This window comes from Gopherus evgoodei, chromosome 1 (genome assembly GCF_007399415.2).
Source record: "Gopherus evgoodei ecotype Sinaloan lineage chromosome 1, rGopEvg1_v1.p, whole genome shotgun sequence".
Lineage (NCBI taxonomy): Eukaryota > Metazoa > Chordata > Testudines > Testudinidae > Gopherus > Gopherus evgoodei.
Window position 1 is genome coordinate 131,844,471 of NC_044322.1, and position 20,794 is coordinate 131,865,264.

General features: G+C 42.5%; 1 protein-coding gene across 2 annotated transcripts in view; it reads right to left on the reverse strand.

Annotated features, from left to right (window-relative positions):
* Nucleotides 1-20,702, reverse strand: part of ANOS1 (anosmin 1) — a 179,072-nt gene extending 158,370 nt beyond the window's left edge. The window contains exons 1-2 of one of the 2 annotated variants that reach the window (XM_030572375.1): nucleotides 20,686-20,702; nucleotides 20,110-20,436 (exon numbers count right to left, since the gene is read on the reverse strand). In XM_030572375.1, the coding sequence (XP_030428235.1) occupies nucleotides 20,110-20,316 (207 nt within the window). In that variant the 5' untranslated portion in view covers nucleotides 20,317-20,436; nucleotides 20,686-20,702. Of the gene's footprint in view, nucleotides 1-20,109; nucleotides 20,468-20,685 lie in introns of those variants that run through there. The other variant, XM_030572367.1, reaches the window with a different exon arrangement.
* Between the last annotated feature and the right edge of the window lie 92 nt (nucleotides 20,703-20,794).

The window sequence follows — 20,794 nt, forward strand, 5'->3', positions numbered from 1 at the left end:
TTGTTGGGGAAGAGTTAACATGTTTTTATGTAAAGGGAAATTATGCCTCACCAATCTACTGGAATTCTTTGAGGGGGTCAACAAGCACTTGGACAAGGGAGATCCAGTGGATATAATGTACTTAGATTTTCAGACACCTTTGAGAAGGTCCCTCACCAAAGGCTCTTAAGCAAAGTAAGCTGTCATGGGATAACAGGGAAGGTCCTTTCATGGATTTGTAACTGGTTAAAAGATAGGAAACAAAAGGTAGGTATAAATGGTCAGTTTTCAGAATGGAGAGAGATAAATAGTGGTATCCCACAGGGGTCTGTACTGGGACCAATCCTATTCAACATATTCATAAATTATCTAGAAAAAGGGGTAAACAGCAAAGTGGCAAAATTTGCAGATGATATAAAACTACTCAAGATAGTTAAGTCCCAGGCAGACTGCGAAGAGCTACAAAAAGATCTCTCAAAACTGGATAACTGGGCAACAAAATGGCAAATTAAATTTAATGTTGATAAATGCAAAGTAATGCACATTGAAAAGCATAATCCCAACTATACATATAAAATGATGGAGTCTAAATTAACAGTTACCACTCAAGAATGAGATCTTGGTGTCATTGTGGATAGTTCTCTGAAAACATGCACTCAATGTGAAGCAGCAGTCAAAAATGGTAACAGAATGTTGGGAATCATTAAGAAAGGGATAGATAATAAGACAGGAAATATCATATTGCCTCTAAATCCAGGGTACACCCACATCTTGAATACTATGTGCAGATGTGGTCACCCCATCTCAAAAGAGGTATATTGGAATTGGAAAGGGTTCAGAAAAGGGCAACAAAAATTATTAGGGGTATGGAATGGCTTCCATATGAGGAGAGATTAATAAGACTGGGACTGTTCATCTTGGAAAAGGGACGACAAAGGAGGAATATGATTGAGATCTATAAAATCATGACTGTATAGAGAAAGTAAATAAGGACATGATATTTACTCCTTCTCATAACACAAGAACTAGGGGTCACCAAATGAAATTCATAGGCAGCCGGTTTAAAATAAACAAAAGGTAGTATTTCTTCACACAACGCACAATCAACCTGTGGAAATCTTTGCCAGAGGATGTTGTGAAGGACAAAATTATAACAGGGTTTAAAAAAGAACTAGATAAATTTATGGAGAGACACTATTAGCCAGGATGGGCTGAAATGGTGTCCCTAGCCTCTGTTTGCCAGAAGCTGGGAATGAGCGACAGGGAATGGACCACTTGATGATTACCTGTTCTGTTCATTCCCTGTGGGACAGCTGGCATTGGCCACTTTTGGAAGACAGGATACTGGGCTAGATGAACCCTTGATCTGACCCAGTATGGCTGTTCTTATGTTCATGGAAAACAGATGAAATTGCTCTCAATAAATGAATGTTATGAACAGGTGCAAGAACACCACACAGCATAACTAGATTAGTCCACACAAAAAAATGGCTGACTCATATAACTCTCAAGGACTGTAATGAGATCACACTTAGTAAGCAAGAAGATGTGGAAGCAAAGTTACCTATGCTAAGTTTGGCCTTACAGAAATATATTTAGTTGCTGGGCAAAATAATAAGGATACAATATGCCACCCACTTTTACTCCTTTTGGGGGTTCCTAAAAAGAGACTTTGGAGAAAAAAAGAGAATCATCTTCCCCCCAGCTCATCCCTGAACCTGCCAGCATTGCATCTCATCTTGACTAAGCTCAGCTTCCTCCATCTCAAGTCAGAAGGAACAGACCCGTCTAAGGAACTTTCTTCCTAAGAGGAAAGCCGCCTGTCCTTTCTCTTTTTTAAGGAACTTTGTTTTCACCTGCAAGTGCTGAAAACCATGACATTATCATGACATCCAGTCCTTAGCACATCAGTAGGGATATCTAATTGTCCACACCACAAAGGTGACATAAGATCCCTGTACCGGTTCTCCCTTCCCTTGTTGGGTTGTTTTCTGGCGCCATTGGTTCTTTCCTTCTCTGCAATCTCTCATTCTCTCAGCTTTCTGTTGAATCATGAAATCAACTATACTCTATTTATCCAACTCTACCTTGTCTATGGAGATAGGATCCAATGAGATGACATCCATGACCAGAATGTGAACCAGGGTCCAAGCATCAGATGTCTTGGTTGACTTGGCAGCCAAAGCATCCAGTCATAATTAATCAGCAGCCCAGTGTTCCAAAAACAACAAAGCCATGTTTCACCCATCTTTTCTGTGCAATCTCTCCTTCACCTTGTGTCTGTCTGTTTGTTAAAAACAGGATATATGAATGTCCTTTGCACATCAGGACTGAGAATAAAATTAACCTGTTTCATCAAAGAAAGATTATTAATCAAAATAAGAGACTGATATTTTAATGCCTAAAAGAGAAAGTTTGATAGGGTCTGACTAAGTTTGGTTTACATAATTACTCAGTTTCAGTATACATGCTTATTTCCTTTCTTGCTCTTTTTGTATTTGACCAATAAATTTTCAATTTTAGAATGGGTGCTTTCTGGTGTTTTCCAAGAAACCAAGCAAATCAAGGCTTTGGGCTGGTACGGGGATTGCAGTGTAAGGGGGGTGAGGGGCGTAGGCTCTGGGAAGGAGTTCCCGGGCTGGGGAAGAATAATAGAATAATATAATATCAGGAGGTCATCTAGTCCAAACCCCTGCTCAAAGCAGGACCAATCCCCAAGAGGACCAATACCCAGGGCTTTGTCAAGCCTGACCTTAAAAACCTCTAAGGAAGAAGATTCCACCACCTCCCTAGGTAACCCATTCCAGTGCTCCACCACCCTCCTAGTGAAAAAGTTTTTCCTAATATCCAACCTAAACCTCCCCCACTGCAACTTGAGACCATTACTCCTTGTTCTGTCATCAGGTACCACTGAGAACAGTCTAGATCCATCCTCTTTGGAACCTCCTTTCAGGTAGTTGCAAGAAGCTATCAAATCCCCCCTCATTCTTCTCTTCTGCAGACTAAACAATCCCAGTTCCCTCAGCCTCTCATCATAAGTCATGTGCTCCAGCTCCCTAATCATTTTTGTTGCCCTCTGCTGGACTCTTTCCAATTTTTCCACATCCTCCGTGTAGTGTTTGGTCCAAAACTGGACACAATACTCCAGATGAAGCCTCACCAATGTCGAATAGAGAGGAATGATCACATCCCTCAATCTGCTGCCAATGTCCCTACTTATACAGCCCAAAATGCCGTTAGCCTTCTTGGCAACAAGGACACACTGTTGACTCATATCCAGCTTCTTGTCCACTGTAAACCCTAGGTCCTTTTCTGCAGAACTGCTGCCTAGCCATTCGGTCCTTAGTCTGTAACAGTGAATAGGATTCTTTCGTCCTAAGTGCAGGACTCTGCACTTGTCCTTGTTGAACCTCATCAGGTTTCTTTTGTCCAATCCTCTAATTTGTCTATGTCCCTCTGTATCCTATCCCTACCCTCCAGTGTATCTACCACTCCTCCAAGTTTAATGTCATCTGCAAACTTGCTGAGAGTGCAGTCCACGCCATCCTCTAGATCATTAATGAAGATATTGAACAAAACCGGCCCCAGGACTGACCCTTGGGGCACTCCGCTTGAAACCAGCTACCAACTAGACATGGAGCCGTTGATCACTACCTGTTGAGCTCCACAATGTAGCCAGCTTTCTATCCACCTTTTGTCCATTCATCCAGCCCATACATCTTTAACTTACAGGCAAGAATACTGTGGGAGACCGTATCAAAAGCTTTGCTAAAGAGTGTTGGAGCACAGGAGAGGGTGGGAGTGTGAGCTCTGGGAGGGAGTTTGGTGCAGGAGGGGGGTCCAAGACGGGTAAGAGTAGTGAGGTGCAGGAGAGGGTGAGGGAGTTTGGTGCAGGAGGGGGCTCCAGGCTAGGATAGGGGGTTGGGGTGCAGAAGGGGGTGAGAGGTGGAGGCTCTGGCCAGAAGGCACTTACCACAGGTGGCTCCCAGATGGCAGCACAGTGGGTCTGAGGCAGGCTGCCTGCCTGCTGTGGCCCCACACCTCTCCCAGAAGTATCTGGCTGCTGGCATGTCTCTGTGGCCCCTGGGGGGTGGGGGAGGCAGTGGATCTCCATGTGCTGCCTGCGCCTGAAAGTGCAATCCCCCAGCCAATGGCAGCTGCGCGGACAGTGCTGGGGGCAGGGGCAGTGCACAGAGCTGCCTCCGCTCCAGGGGCTGCAGAGCCATGCCAGCAGCCAGACACTTCCAGGAGCAGCGTGAGGCCATGGCAGGCAGGCAGCCTCCCTGAGGTCTGCTGTGCCACCAGACTTTTAGCAGCCCAGAGATAACAATCAACTGGCAGAGGCTCCAGGTCAACCAGTTGATCACGATCAATGGGTTGGTGACCACTGGTCTAAATCCAATTAAAATCAATGGGAGTTTTACCATTGACTTCAAAAGGACCAGAGTTCATAGAATCATAGAAGATTAGGGTTAGAAGATACCTCAGGAGGTCATCTAGTCCAATCCCCTGCTCAAAACAAGATCAACAGAGTTGGCCAACATTGAACTCTTCTGAAAATGTCACCATGAGAATCTTAAAGATGGGGGACATTTCATAAACAGAAAATGAACAAATAAAAATCAGAAGAAAAACTGAAAGACCAGAAACTGTAGAAGAGCTACTGGCTGTCAGTACACTGCAGTGTACAGTTTGTGGGGTTTTTTACATAGGGACACATTAATTTATATGAAAGTAATGGTTTTCATCCCTTGAACGAAGACAGATGGTATGAATTTCACAAACTACAAATACTTCCTACATTTGTGAGTTAGAAAATGGCTGAAGTTTATTGTTTTAGCTTGCAGGTCTGAACCAGGTTGCTGCCTTTTTAGCTAGTAGAAATTAGAGAGCAGTAAGATTTCCAAAATTATGGTAAACAGTCAAACTATTTTCTAATTATAAATAACTGTCCAGGGTTTGATCACCATTGTGAATTTTTTCCAGTGTTTTTCAGTACTAAAGGTGTGTGTGTGTGTGTGTGTGTGTGTGTGTGTGTGTGTGCGCGTGTGCGTGCGCGTACGCGTGTGATTAAATGAAACTTTATGGCATGATAAGCTAATATGCTAGGTACATAACATCCAATACCATTCACATGCTCCTTGCTCATCAAGAATTCATTGGTTACTGGATGGAAGATGTGTTTACACAGCTGACTTACAAATAGCCTGTTATGTTTCCTGCTGCTTTAAAATTCAAAAAAATATCAATTATGAAGATCCAAAGGCAGGCTGCCACCTGCCACTAGGATACAACAAAAACATCCCCTTTCCTTAACTACTCTGTAAAATGAGTCGTGGAGCTGATATTCAGCACTGTGTAAAGAGATAGAGGGATACAATCTCTTCATCAAAAGAGTGCTTCAACCTGCTTCTGTCAATTTACCTACCCCACATGCTTCTTTCACCAGCTGCAGATCTACAGTGATCAAAGGACTGTTGGTTAGTTCATGATCTATTAGCTCATAGTGGCACAGGAATAAATCACTAAATTGAAAAGAATATGGGACAGTTCAAGGTTCTTATGTGCAGGTCTCTTCACAGAGCTGCTATGTATGGATCAAAAGTAAACATATTATATATATTTAGGGGGAGGGATAGCTCAGTGGTTTGATCATTGGCCTGCTAAATCCACCCTTTTGAGTTCACTCCTTGAGGGGGCTATTTAGGGATCTGGGGCAAAAAGTGGTCCTGCTAATGAAGGCAGGGGACTAGACTCAATTACCTTTCAAGGTCCCTTCCAGCTCTATGGGATAGGTATATCTCCAGATGTATATAAATATAAAATAAATAACTTTTTTGACTAAGAAAAATGGGGGAAAACAGATTATGGTGTGATTCACTACTGTGTTACTCCAGTTTTACATCAGTATAACTCTATTGCAGGGATGAATCAAGCTGTATATTGGATCTTAAATTCTAAAAAAGCCATGACTGAATCTCATTGTGTTAGGGACTGCTTTTACTGTTACCTCATCCTCCCCCCCCAGCTTTCTTCCTATCCCTATCTTGCTTGTTTCATTCCTGTGATGTGGTCTGTTGTAATCTAAATTACAAGATCTTGAGCAAGAACTTTTCCATAAATGACTGTATAGGTTCTAGCACAATGAGGTCTTGATCTTAGGAGCTCCAGTAATACAAATAAACAATAACAAAAATAATAACAGATTAATGTGAATTACAAGGCTGTCTCAGGAAGGCAGTGGCAATGCCAAATCACAGCAATGTGTCTCAAGTGTAATTACTTGTAAAAGCATAGCCTTAAAGTTCAAAAGTGTTATTTTGGAGGTTATTCTATAATAAAATTGAGGGGTAGGGATCCAGGAAAAAAGAAATAGAGACAGATCTATATAATGAAAGAAAAATAAGCAAGGAGAGAGGAGTCAGTTGTTGCACTAGTTAGAGGTAAGAGGCTATTGCCATCCTGTTCTTGCTACCAAGTTCAATCTTTGTTTCACTTGTGAATGTGAGCAGCAGAAATCTATTCAGAGAAATTCTGACATCTGTTCCTTCATCCATGCTACACTACTATTGGATCCACCTGAAAACTTGGCAGCTTGATTGTAATGTCAGCTGCCTAAAGAAGCACATGTGGAAAGCATGTGAAAGGGTGAGGTCTTTGCTCTCAGATAGACTTTCATAAGTTGGTGGTGTGACATACAGTACAAAAAGTTACAGGTGTGACTTCACTACATTACAAGGGCCAGAGGATGTCACACCTGTAACTTTTTGTACTGTATAGCAATATGGTTAGTAGTAATCTCAATAGATTTTAGCATATTAAGTGTGACAAAGTTCCTCCTCTACCTTGGTGGGTCCTGCGCTTATTGACAGATTTACTCACCTCAGCGATCTTCCCCTCTTGTGGAACCCACAGTCTGGGTCAGCTCCTCCTGTGTCTGATCAGGAGTTGGGAGATTTGTGGGGAACCCAGGCCCACCCTCTACTCCAGGTTCCAGCCCAGGGTCCTGTGGATTGCAGCTGTCTATAGTGCCTCCTGTAACAGCTGCATGACAGCTACAACTCCCTGGGCTACTTCCCCATGGCCTCCTCCAAACACTTTCTTTATCCTCATCACAGGACCTTCCTCCTGGTGGCTGATAATGCTTGGCCTCCTCAGTCCTCCAACAGTTCACTCTCAGCTCCTTGCCCTCTTGCTCCCAGCTCCTCCCTCCCTGACCGGAGTGAGCTCCTTTTTAAACTCAGGTGCCCTGATTAGCCTGCCTTGATTGGCTGCAGGTGTTCTAATTAAAGTAGCTATCTCCACTGCCTTCTAGAAAGATCTTAATTGGCCCCAGGTGCCTTGATTAACCTGGAGCAACTGCCATTTTGTTACCAGGGTACTAGTACAGTGTTTTTTTTCTGTGTTTTGGGTTTTTTTAATTAGGGAAGAAAGGCGTGATATTTTCAAGTCTCAGATGCCTGAAATGTAACATTCAAATTCCCAGACCTCTTTTCTTGTCCTTTAATCTCTGGGGCATTAAAAGACTGGAACAGGGATAGGACTGCACTTGGAGCAGAAGGCTCACAGTGCTCTTCTTCTTGGCTGACAAAGCAAGTATCAGCGCTCCTGTCTGATCTGACCCAATTGAAATCAGTGGTAATCTTTCCATTGACTACGGAGGGCTTTGTAGGACCATAAGGCCCAGCTGCGGGAAACATAAAATCATAGATTCATAGGACTGGAAGGGATCTTAAGAGGTCATCTAGTCCAGTTCCCTCATGGCTGGACTTAGTATTATCTCTAGACCATCTCTGACAGGTGTTTGTCTAATCTGCTCTCAGAAATCTCCAGTGATGGAGATTCCACAACCTCCCTAAGAAATTTATTCTAGGGCTTAACAACCCTGACAATTAGGAAGTTTTTCCTAATGTCCAGCCTAACTGCTATTTAAGCTGATTGCTTCTTGTCCCATCCTCACAGGTTAAAAAGCACAGTTTTTTCTCTATCCACATTGCAGCATCCTTTTATGTACTTGAAAACTATTATCATGTCCCCTCTCAGTCTTCTCCAGACAAAACAAACCCAGTTTTTTCTATCTTCCCTCATAGGTCATGTTTTCTAGAACTTTAATCATTTTTGTTGCTCTTCTTTGGACTTTCTCCTATTTGTCCACATCTTTCCTGAAATATGGCACCCAGAAATGGATACAGTACTTCAGCTGAGGCCTAATCAGTGCAGAGTAGAGTGGAAGAATTACTTCTCGTGTCTTCCTTATAACATTCATGCTAATGCATCCCAGAATAATGTTTGCTTTTTTTGCAACAGTATTAACACTGTTGACTCATATTTAGCTTATAATCCACTATGACTCCAGATCCTTTCATAAGAACATAAGAACACAAAAACGGCCGTACCGGGTCAGACCAAAGGTTCATCTAGCCCAGTACCTGTCTATTGACAGTGGCCAATGCCAGGTGCCCCAGAGGGAGTGAACCTAACAGGCAATGATCAAATGATCTCTCTCCTGCCATCCATCTCCATCCTCTGACGAACAGAGGCTAGGGACACCATTCTTTACCCATCCTGGCTAATAGCCATTTATGGACTTAACCACCATGAATTTATCCAGTTCTCTTTTAAACACTGTTATAGTCCTAGCCTTCACAACCTCCTCAGGTAAGGAGTTCCACAAGTTGACTGTGCGCTGTGTGAAGAAGAACTTCCTTTTATTTGTTTTAAACCTACTGCCTATTAATTTAAAAAGCACCCATGCAGCCTGCAGGGATTTCACTTTAGTCACTGTACCTTTTAACTTTTGTTTAACTAACCCCCTCATTTTTGCATAGTTCCCCCTTTTGAAAGTAAATGCCACAGTGTTGGGCTGTTGAGATGTTCTTCCCAGCACAAGGATGTTAAATGTTATTATATTATGGTCACTATTTGCAAGCAGTACTCCTTTGTAGGCAGTCATTTCCCATTTTGTATGTGTGCAACTGATTGTTCCTTCCTAAGTGAAGTACTTTGCATTTGTTCTCCTTGAATTTCATCCTATTTACTTCAGATCATTTCTCCAGTTTGTCCAGATCTTTTTGAATTTTAATCCTATCCTCCAAAGCACTCGCAACCCCTCCCAGCGTGGTATCATCTGCAAACTTTATAAGCGTACTCTCTATGCCATTATCTAAATCATTGATTGAACAGAACTGGACCCAAAAATGATCATTGCAGAACCCCACTCAATATTCCCTTCCTGCTTGACTGTGAACCACTGATAACTACTCTCTAGGAACCATTTCTATCCAGTTATGCACCCACCTTCTAGTAGCTCCATCTAGATTGCATTTCCCTAGTTTGTGTATGAGAAGGTCATGTGAGACAGTGTCAAAAGCCTTATTAAAGTCAAGCTATACCACATCTACCACTTCTCCCCGTATCCATCAGGTTTGTTACCCTGTCAAAGAAAGCTATGAGGTTGGTTTGACACAATTTGTTCTTCACAGATCCATGCTGAATGTTACTTATCACCCTGTTATCTTCTAGGTATTCGCAAATTGATTGCTGAATTATTTGCTCCATTCCTTTTCCGGGTACTGAAGTGACGCTCACTGGTCTGCAATTCCCCAGGTTGTCTTTATTTCTCTTTTTATAGATTGGCACTAAATTTGCCCTTTTCTAGTCCTCTGGAATCTCTCTTCCATGACTTTTCTATGATAATGCTAATGGCTCAGATGTCTCCTCTGTCAGCTCCTTGAGTATTCTAGGACATTTGTCATCAATTAGTGGTGACTTGAAGATAGTTGACTTGTCTAAATAATTTTTAACTTGTTCTTTCCCTATTTTAGCCTCTGATCCTACCTCATTTTCACTGGTATTCACTATGTTAGATGTCCAATTGCTGCTAACCTTTTTGATTAAAACAAAAATAAAAAAGTCATTTAGCACTTCTGCAATTTCCACATTTTCTGTTATTGTTCCCTCCCACGGCATTGAATAATGGACCTATGATGTCCTTGGTCTTCCTCTTGCTTCTAATGTATTTGTAGAATGTTTGTAGAATGTTTTCTTGTTAACCTTTATGTCTCTAGCTAGTTTAATCTTATTTCTTTGCTTTGGCCTTTTTAATTTTGTTTTAATTTTGTCCGTAAATACTTTGGTTATTTGTCTCTATTCATTCTCTGTAATTTGAATTTCTACTTTTTGTAGGGCTTTGTTTTTGAGTTTCAGATCATTGAAGGTCTCCTGGTTAAGCCAGGATGGTCTCTTGGCATACTTCCTGTCTTTCCTACTCAGTGGGATAGTTTGCTCTTGTGCCCTTTGAAAAACTGCCAACTCTCTTGAACTGTTTTTCTCCTTAGATTTGCTTTCCGTGGGATCTTACCTACCAATTCCCTGAGTTTGCTAAAGTCTGCTCTCTTGTAATCCATTATCTTTATTGTGCTGTTTTCTCTCCTACCATTCCTTAAAATCATGATCATATGGCAGAATGCAGTTCCACAGTATTACCTCCTTTTCTGAGTCCTGTTTTGCCACAAGATTTACACCTGTTCAGAGAACCCAATAACTTATTAATTGCTAAGTACTGAATAACTAAGTAAATATAAACAATGTTTCCTCTCTTTCATTATACCCCTATCTCCCAGACTACACCCATTAGTCATCATTTTGCCTTTAAAAATATGAATTCTAAAAGATTATCCTTTCTGTTTACAGAGCTGGATCTCTACTAATTCCAGATAACAGTGGAAGTGAAAAATTAACATGATTTTTATGTCACACAAGAAGAGGACCAGATTGTAAATAATAATCTCCTTTCCCAGGCCTACAAAGTTGACATTCACTCCTAGGAAATATGCCCTCTGCAAAATTACAAATGTTCAACATACAGGAAAATCAGTCTGGTTTTTAAGCTATTGTAGATGCTCATTGATTTTTTCCTCATAGGAAGCTTATTAAACCAAATACATTTTAAATGCATTTCAGAACACAAGTTAATCACAGCAATAGTCCATATCCAGATAGTGAATGATGTTTTAATAAGTTAAATTTAAAATAAGTATTTCACAGATTTAGCCCTCCTTAATCTTTAGCATGCTGCTATAGACTGCAAGAAAAAAATGTATCCATTTACTTTTTAAAAGTTGAATATTTCTTTCTCTGAACTACATTTCCAGATTTAAAAATAACATCAATACTGGGCCTGATGTAAGCTTTAACAATATTCCCATTGAAAATGTATTTTTGTATCAGGTCTGTAGGTCAGACTATCTAAAATAAAACAAAAATTGTTTTTGAAGGGCATGACAGTAACAAGTATTATTTTAAGAATGTTTAGGCAGCCACAGGCAAAATGTAGCAGGATGGAAGTACCTTGCCAACTCTTATTCCTCAATAAATCCATTATTTCCTTATTTTTCTGTATAGTTAAGTTACACTTAAGACATGATCAGACAAAAGTACTTCACATTTAAAGGGACACTGTCCAAATTTAAAGGTCCCAAATTTGATCAGTCAAAATTGCAGGATTATAAGGAGCAAATTCAGCCATGTGGAAAGTGGGCAAACCTCCCATTGAAATCAGAGTGACCCATATCACAAAACTAGATTCTGCCTTAAAGCTTTAATATTGTCTCAGATCCATGATTTGGTTTTCCAACATTTTGAATGATTTGTGCTTTTGATGTGCTACCATCAGTCTCCAATCTAAACTGTTGATCCACTCAGATTCTGTCCTTCAAAAGGATTAGCATATCTGTACGTCTCTTGAGTTTATGACCATGAATCTCAACAAGAGGATTAGAGTAAATATAAGACTAGATAGCCAAACCAACACTGAATTCTGTATGTTACAAACAATTTAGTGAAAAGAGGATTTGGATTTTCAAAAAGCCTTTGAGAAAGTTCCTCTAGAAAGGCGGAAACTAGGTAGTCATAGGGTGAGAGATAACATTCTATCTGGAATTAGAAACTGGTGAAGAAACAGAAGACAAACAGTCTGGATAAATGATAAGGTTGTCTAAATGGAAGAAAGTTACCACTGGGGTGCCCCAAAGATACCTGCTAGGATCAGCATTATTTAACATAATTACTGATCTTGAAGACGATTTAAATATTAAAATGGCTAAATTGGCAGCTGACACATATTTATTTGGTAGTCTAAAGAGAAAGCTGAGAAAGACCTAGATGAGTAGGCAGTCTGTGCAGATGAAATTGAAGTGCAAGTGCATATTTACAGAAACAATTTGAGCTTTTCAGAGAGATCATTGAATTTGAAGTTAACTATAATCATTCAAGTAAGAGATCTAGATGTCAAAAACTAGTCAGAAAAGAATACAAGATGTAAGACCATATTAAGAAGCAGTTAAAGAATGAACAAAAACATCATAATGCTATTATCTATATCAGCAGTTCTTAAACTATGGGGTGGGCCTTCCAAGCGAGGCACGGGAATGTGTCAAGGGAGGCACAAGCTGTGTGGATTTTTTTTTAAGAGCTCTGGTTGTCAGCCCTGAGTGGCTGGGGTTCATGCAGATGGGACACACACACCCAAGAGGCAGGAATAAAGGAGAGACCTGGAGTCCCGCCGCACTGAGGCAAAAAAACTGGAGCCCAGCTGCCAGGCCTCTCCTTCCCTGCCCCAATAAGCTTCTTTCACAGACTAGACTCCTTTCTAATCTAGGCCCAACCCTTTTCCCGGTACAGTCCTTGTTAGTTCCAGTTCAGGTAACTCTGGGATTTCTCATGACTAGCTACCTCCTTTGTTCTCTTCCACCCCCTCTTATAGCTCTGGCACCAGGCAGGAATCTGGGTCCCCACCCCTTCTTCTAAATGGAAAAGCACCAGGTTTAAATGGATCGCAGTACCAGGTGACATGGTGACATGTCCTGTGAGACCCCTATTCTCCATTCTTCCAAGGCTGGCTGGCAGGTACCATAAGATTTGCAAGTAAACAGAGCCATTTACAGGTGATTAAGTCTGAAACATCCTTAATGGCTTCCATTTGACATGTTTACATCAGTAACACAAGTTTATATCTTATTCTCCTAACTACAGGCATAGAAACAATACATGCAAACAAATGGGATGAACACACTCAGTAGATCATAAGCTTTGTAATGAAACCTTACAAGAGATCTTTTACATAAAGCATATTCCAGTTACATCATACTCACACTTACAAGCATTTTTATAAAGCATATGGAGTGCAACATCACAGCAAAATTGGAGACTTTTTTTTTAAATGTGCCTTATTTCATCTGTCAAAAACTGTAGCTCTCCTAAATTCATTTATTGACAAGAGAATGGTACATTTAGAATGATGAGAATATTCTCTCACCACAGTATAATTATTGTTTACTGAATATAACAAATGTTTACACTAAATGGCTTGATTATTCCTCATTAGAACTATACATTATATATTCTCCTCCTTGAAAATACAAATATTCTCAGATATTATATTTAAAGTAAACTGCAAATGCAAGTAAGCCAGGAATCTGGCCTAACATATTTATGTGGCTTGCAGAAGCATGTGGGCATATAAGAAGTACATACATGTATGGAACTGTTTTCTCTGCTACATGCCTTTAATTTTCAGTACACTGCCTAAATACAAAGATCTAAGGATTTAGCCCTTAGAAGAACAGGATTCTTTCAAGTTTTGGTAGAAAAGAATAGAGCAAGACATTTGGAGAAAAACTGCAGTGGTTTGTGTAAAACTAACTCCTTAACAAGCCAACTCCTTACCTCTGGCAGATCATATCACCCAAGAAGCTATTTATAATAATCACAGGCTCAGATCCACAAAAGGATTTAGGCATTGGAATGCTGAGCATTGCAACGCCTAACTTTTAGACACCTAGAAAATCACAGGAACAGTGTGATTCTCAAAGCCTGAGTTAGAGCCCTCAGCTCCCTATACAACGAATGGTGAGAGAGAGGCACCTATGAATGCAATCCACAAAAGACAGCCCACTAGGCAAGGAAGATGTGTAAACTCACCAATGGTAGATGCTGACAAAAAAGGTGTGTTCTAAACCCCACCCTTCTCAGAGAGATGGGTGTCTAAGTCTGGGCTGCAGGGAGGTGCCTATCTCAACTATCAATTCATAGCCAGCAACCCCTCTTCTCAAGTCAGACAGTTCAGGTGCCTAAGGCGTTTCTTGTACGAATGAGTTAGGCATATGCCTTACTCCAGGCAAAATGGCCAAGGAAGATGGTGCTGCTGCTACTGCCCACCTTATTACTTTTACCTCAGTGGTTAGAGCACTCACCAGGGATGTGGGAGAATCAGGTTCAATTCCCCACTCGTGGGGAGAAAGAATTTGAACTGAGATCTCCCATCTCTTGCAGAGTGTTCAATCTCTTCCTGTTGAAGCTGTTCCACTTCAGATAAATACTTAATGCATCATTGGCAGGGGCGGCTCCAAGCACCAGCGCTCCAAGCGCGTGCCTGGGGCGGCAAGCCGCGGGGGGTGCTCTGCCGGTCACCACTAGGGCAGCAGACAAGGTGCCTTCAGCGGCTTGCCTGCGAAGGGTCCACTGGTCCCGCGGCTTCGGTGGACCTCCAGCAGGCATGCCTGTGGAGGGTCCGCTGGTCCTGCGGCTTCAGCGGACCTCCAGCAGGCACACCTGCAGGAGGTCCTCCGAAGTCACAGGACCAGCGGAGACTCCGTGCTTGGGGCAGCAAAATGTCTAGATCCTCCCCTGGTCATTGGGCCAGAGAGAGAGGCAGAGATACATAGGGAGGGACAGTATGACTGACAGATGAGAGACCCAAGGCCAAGGGCCCCCGCTCCAATAACTCTTTGTCAATCCAGGGTCAAAGATAAGTCAGAATCTTAGAAATGTAGGGTTGGAAGGGACCGGAAAAGGTCACCAAATTCAGCTGCCTGTGCAGAGGTGGGATCAAATAAAACTAGACCATCTCGGATAGGGATTTGTCTAACCTGTTCTTAAAAATCTCTAATGATGGAGATTCCACAAACTCCCCTGGAAGCCTGTTCTTCCTTCCTTACCAAGTTAGCAAGTTTTTCCTAATACCTAACCTAAATCTCCCTTGCTGCAGATTAATCACATTACTTCTTATCCTACCTTTAGTGCACATGGAGAACAACTGATCACAATTCTCTTCATAACAGCCCTTAACATATATTAGTCCTGGAGGAACTCTGCATCACTGCACGTGCACAGAATTCATGACCCCTGCAGATTTCTTTGCTTACCCACAGAAAAATGACTTCTGACAGGGAAGCAAAGGGAAACCGCAAGAGCTGTCATGTGCCCACTCCCTGACAGTGCAGATTGCTCAGTTTGGGCACCAAGAACAGCTGGTAGAGAAGTAAATCACTGCCTGGGGGGAAGGAATTGGTAGTTGTGTGTGAGACACTCTGTCCCTCTCGTTCCTTATTGCAGCACGCTCAGCGTGTAGAGGAAGGGCTTTGGGGTATTTCTGAAAACATAGGCATAGGGCAGGCTCTGTTCCCTCAGGCAGAGGGGAATGTAGCAGCCTGTCTGCTTAGTGAATTGTTCCCATTGTTCTTAGTGAATTGCCCCAGGAGTATAAAACAGGTGTAAAAATTTTAAGACGCCTTTACATTGCCAGAGTGGTATAAAGGAGCTTTATTGTAAAGGACCGTATGGCCTTAGAAATGCTTATGGTACTTTAGTGATTAGAACTGGTCTAAATTTTTGGACTGAAAAAGTTTCCTATCAAAATGTGTTCCATGAACTGTTTGAGACTGACCTTTTTGGAGATGGTCAATAGCCAGTATAAATTGCGAGTTTGAGTCCCCAGCCCTCACTTGCTCTTCAGTTGCCTGTGATGATTATTTTGACCCCCCAAAAATGCAGGATTTTAAAATGTGCACAGAATTTTAAATTTTTTTGCACAGAATTCCCCAGGAGTAATACATGAAGACTCTTATCAGGTCCACCCTCAGTCTTCTTTTCTCAAGACTAAACAAGTTTTAAACCTTTCCTCATAGGTCAAGTTTTCTAAACCTTTTATCTATTTTGTTGCTCTCATCTGGACTCTCTCCAAATTGTTCACATCTTTCTTAAAATGTGGTTCCCATAACTGGACATAGTACTCTAGCTGAGGCCCCACCAGTGCTGAGTAGATTGAGACAAAAACCCCATGTCTTACATAATGCATCCTGTTAATACACCCCAGAATGACATTAGCCTTTTTCACAACAGTATCACACCCTAACTGACCTACTTTGCACTTCTTTTTATTGAATTTCACCATGTTGATTTCAGATCAATTCTCCAATTTGGCGAGGTTGTTTTGAATTCTAATCCTGTCCTCCACAGTGCTTGCCAACCCCTCCCAGTTTGATGTCATCTGCAGATTTTATAAGCATACTCTCCATTTCATTATCCAAGTCATTATTGAAAATATTGACTAGTACCAGATCCAGGATTGACCTCTGTGGGATCCTACTAAATACAGTCTCACCGTTTGACATGAACCATTGATAACTACTCTTTGAGTACAGCCTTTAAACCAGTTTTGCACCCACCTTATAGTACTTTTGTCAAAACCATATTTCCCTAGTTTGCTTGGTTTACCTAGTTTACTCACTGAAGATTGTGAGGTGCTCATATACATCAGTGAGTATGGGGACCACAGGATAGAACTTGCTAATGTGTATGAAAACTAAAAAATTATCTTGTCTTACCAAGGGTTTTTACCACACATTAGCTAAAACATGGTTAGAACATACCTTCTTCCTAGTGAAGGTGCACCCTTAAATAGGTGTGTGGGGCGGCATCCTAGGAGTACCTCAGGTGTCAGACACCCCTCAGAGGTAGTTAAATACTAGCATTTCCATGGAGAAAGTGAGGCAGTGAAGTTAAACAAAACAGAGCATTCCAGTGGCCTGTCAAAAAGTAGAGGTGATTTAAAGAATGATGAAAATGGTGATAATTCCATTTTCTTCACGAAAAATATAGTCAGAATTTTGAAAATTTGAAAAATATTGACTAGCTCTGGGCAGGACAATGGGGGAAAGAAAAGGAATTATAGAAATAATCCTTACCCTTCACTGATTTCTTCATTGTTCAGATGACTTGATGTTTTTGCTATCACATCCTAAATGACGTGTTTTTAGCACCCTTCACTCTACAATGCAGGGCAGCTCCCAGGAGTCATGTGTCATTCAGCAGCAGCACCACTCGCTGCTGTGCTCCAGAGCTATCCGGCTGGCCCCCAATTACTGAGTGACTGCAGTTGAGGGGATGAGGAAAAGCAGAAGATCTTCTCAAGACAGGCACTGCACAGTACTTAATTTGTGCCAGGCCTCTAGTTTAGCAGTTCATAGCCCTGGCACTTCTGGCTTGCTGCATCAGTTATGAAAGAAAAACAATTGCTTAAGGCCCAGCACCTCTTTCACTACAAATTAAACACTGGCACTGCCTGTTCTTCATGTGATCTTTAGTGAGATAATACAGAACTTTACTCTTGCTGTTGGGCTGAGTTAATGTTTGGGTCACTTCAAAGGCTGAGTCAGATAATGAGATAATGTGACATCCTCTGCAGTGAAAGAACTTCAGCAACTGCTACTTTAGAGATGGAAGTTGAGGGTAGTTCTCATCACTGAATAATGTCGCCTTAGGTCTGTATGTGAATGCACCCTATGAAACAGTCCTTCCTTCTTTCATTAAAAGACAATGGGAAGCTTAACTTTTATAAATGAGATCATTTTCTTCTAAACATTACAATCGTTTCATATCTAAAGAGAGCTTAATCCTCTGTAATTTAGATTAATTTCATCGTGCTTTACCAAGTTAGGGTTAAAACTCCAAGATTTGCAACTGATTATAAAAAAAAAAAGCAGCCTGTTATTAAGTCCTAACTGAGTAATTTGCAGCTTATTTCACTCTAGCTAATTAAAATGTAATCAGTATTGTTTGGCAATGTGCATTCTGTCAGCAGTTTTACTTCGGAAAAGAAATCATGCCAAGAAAAAACAAAAAAAGCCTTTCACTAGGAATTGGCTTGATCTAAACTGGCGCCTTAGCCACTGAAACTCTAAAACAAATAAGTTACAATCGACTGACAGTGCAATAAAAAAATACTAAGCTCACTCCAAGATAAAGAACTGTTTTTCATGTTTTTCCTGCTTTCGAGACGTTTTCTGAGACGAAGACATTTTCATAGCAAGCACTTTGCTGTTTCAAAATCCAGGACATCTTCAGGTAAAACCTTGGGACTGCACGTGCTCTTTGCCACACAGGCAAATATGCAGGTTCAAATACTTTCCCCTTGCCCTTTCTTTCCATATGGACAGTCATTATAGTACCCCAAGCTCTCCACCCCCATTTAAGAGGGGCTATTTTGCATTCCCAGGCTTTTTATTCTTAAATTCAGCTACAGATACTACTAGGAAGCTCCTGTTGCAATCTAAACATCAAAACATTTGGGTTTTATTTTCCAATTGAATTTAAAATATGTATCGGTGATCCGATTTTTAAAAAGCCCAACATTTCATGTGAACTCCTTTGCTCTGGATAAACAAAACGACTTTATACAACTATTTCCCCAGCAGTTTTTGTTTGTTTCGATGCACTCTAAAAGCACAGACAGCAGAGAACACAATCACCTGCCTCTCACCTTTTCCCCATCCGTGTTTTGAGACATATCTCTACAATGCTAATGAGTCCCTCTGTTCAAATAGATGAGAGGCCAGTTTATTAAGGGGAGATAGGGCTGTTGTTATGTTCAATTTAAAGTGTTTTCACCATTTCCTTCTGGTCGATACAGTCCAGTGTTTTTCATCACCACGAAACAGGTGGGGAGGTCGGAGAGGGAGAGGTTGTCTAGAGGGAAGGTGTGGACATAACGAGTTGGATACACGATTTCTTAAGATCTCGTCCGCGATGTTATATATGCTTTTTGACCCACCAATTTAGGTGTGGTTCATTTTGCTCCAGACAGGTCTCGACCTATATCCCAAAGTCGTGTCCCATTCCTCCCCCATCATCATCAGCTTCTCCACCACCACATAGACATTTGTCCCTCATAGCCTGTAGCATAATTTTTAGTTCGATTATAACCACCAACTCCCCAAACGCTTTTATTCTGGAAGATCGGAACAGATGCTACAAACTCTTGGCCATCGCCCTTAAGAAAACATCCTCTTATGTTCAAGTAGAACATAAGAGAAATCCAACTACAATGCTACAATGAACAGTAATAAACACTTGCTTCTTAACAGCAGAACAAAGAAAGCTCAGATCATCTGCCCCTCAGACTTTCTTCAGCATTTAATCCTGCCTTTGCCTTCCCCCCCCCCACACACACACACCCGCAAGGCACCAGTGTCTTGTCCTATTTAGTTTTCACACCGCTCTTAAATCTCCTAAAAATGAGAGACGTGTGCGCTCAGCGAACCATGCCAGGATATCGCCTGTCGCCCAGGTATGAATTCAGAAGCCCTCGGAGGCTCTGGGCTGCAACCCCTGTGTTGTCAAAGTATCTATCAGAGACAGAAGTGCAAAGCAAACTGAGCACCTATGAGAGGGAAGAGAGCTGCCTTGTCTGCATAAGTCGCCTTCCCCTGGCACAAACTGCCCGCTTCAGTGAAATAACCCTGCCAACAACGCCTGCACAAACAACCCCGGTTCCAGCAGGGCGAGGACATTTAAAAATGCAATTAATAGTCAATGGGAGCATTTAGCTAAACACACAGCAAGCACAGCGATCTGCCCCGTCAAGACCCTGTGCCAGGATAAAAGTCTTGTTTGCACAGCGTGAGGACCGGTCCGGAATGCCACTCATTCTAGTTCTGGTCTCCCTGGGCGTTCCTTGTGTTGGCGTTAAGGGTTTCCACCTGCCCAGCCTCTGGGGCGATCGCAGAGAGGTGGGGAAAATGTGCATCCTGTGGCATAAGGAACCTCTTTTGGAAACTCCGGCCCGAGAAGTTTGCAAAGAAGAGGTGATGAACTCCAAGCCGTCCCATATACACACACTAGCACCCCATCCCGCCCCCCACAGCACCCCACCCTGAACGTGCACTCCCCAGACTTGGGGATCTCTGCCCAGCAGCGTCACTGTGCCGAGGGCTTGCACGCGTGGAGAGCGCGTGGCGAGGGGGCAAGGTGCGGGTGCGGGGTCTCTCTTTCCCTACTGCGCTGTTACCGTACCTGGAAATGCTTGAAGAAGGCAGATATGCGAGTGATCTGCAGGCTCAGGCACCTGGAGGTGCATCTGGCTCTGTAGACACTGACAGTGGAGAAAGACTCGTCCTGCTTGCGAGCAGCAGAAACCCCGGCAGCTGTAGCCAGGCAGCCCCAGTAAGCCGTAATCCAAAGGAAAAGGGTCAGAGACACGGCGGGATCCTTTAGCACCATCGCTGTGCGGTGGGTGGGTGCTGAGGAGAGGAAGGGGTGCCGCAGAGAGCAAGAGACGCCCGGATAAGCTCCGATCTGGTGCTGGACTGGACTGGGGGGGAAACCTCAGCGCTGCAGAAACTAAACAAGAAAGTTCAGTCATTCAACTCTCTTCACCCCCCTTCCTCCCCTCCGACCTCCCCTCCCCAGCACACACCCCTCCCCTTACTCCCAGGAGGGGGTGGGGTGAGGGTGACAGCAGGCTGTGCCATTGGCTGCAAGAAATGGGAGTGACAGCAGAGCCGGGCTGCCTGACCGCAGGCTGGGGACAGAGAATGCGGGGGAGCTGGTGAACTTCTCCGAGGTCCCCTGGACACATACTGTATGCACCTTGGGCTGCTGTAACACACTGGCACACAAACCCTGCACAGTAACCTCCACCCCCCGCTTTACATGACTAGCACTCAGCCCTGCCTACACGGACCCTCAGCTGTTCCTA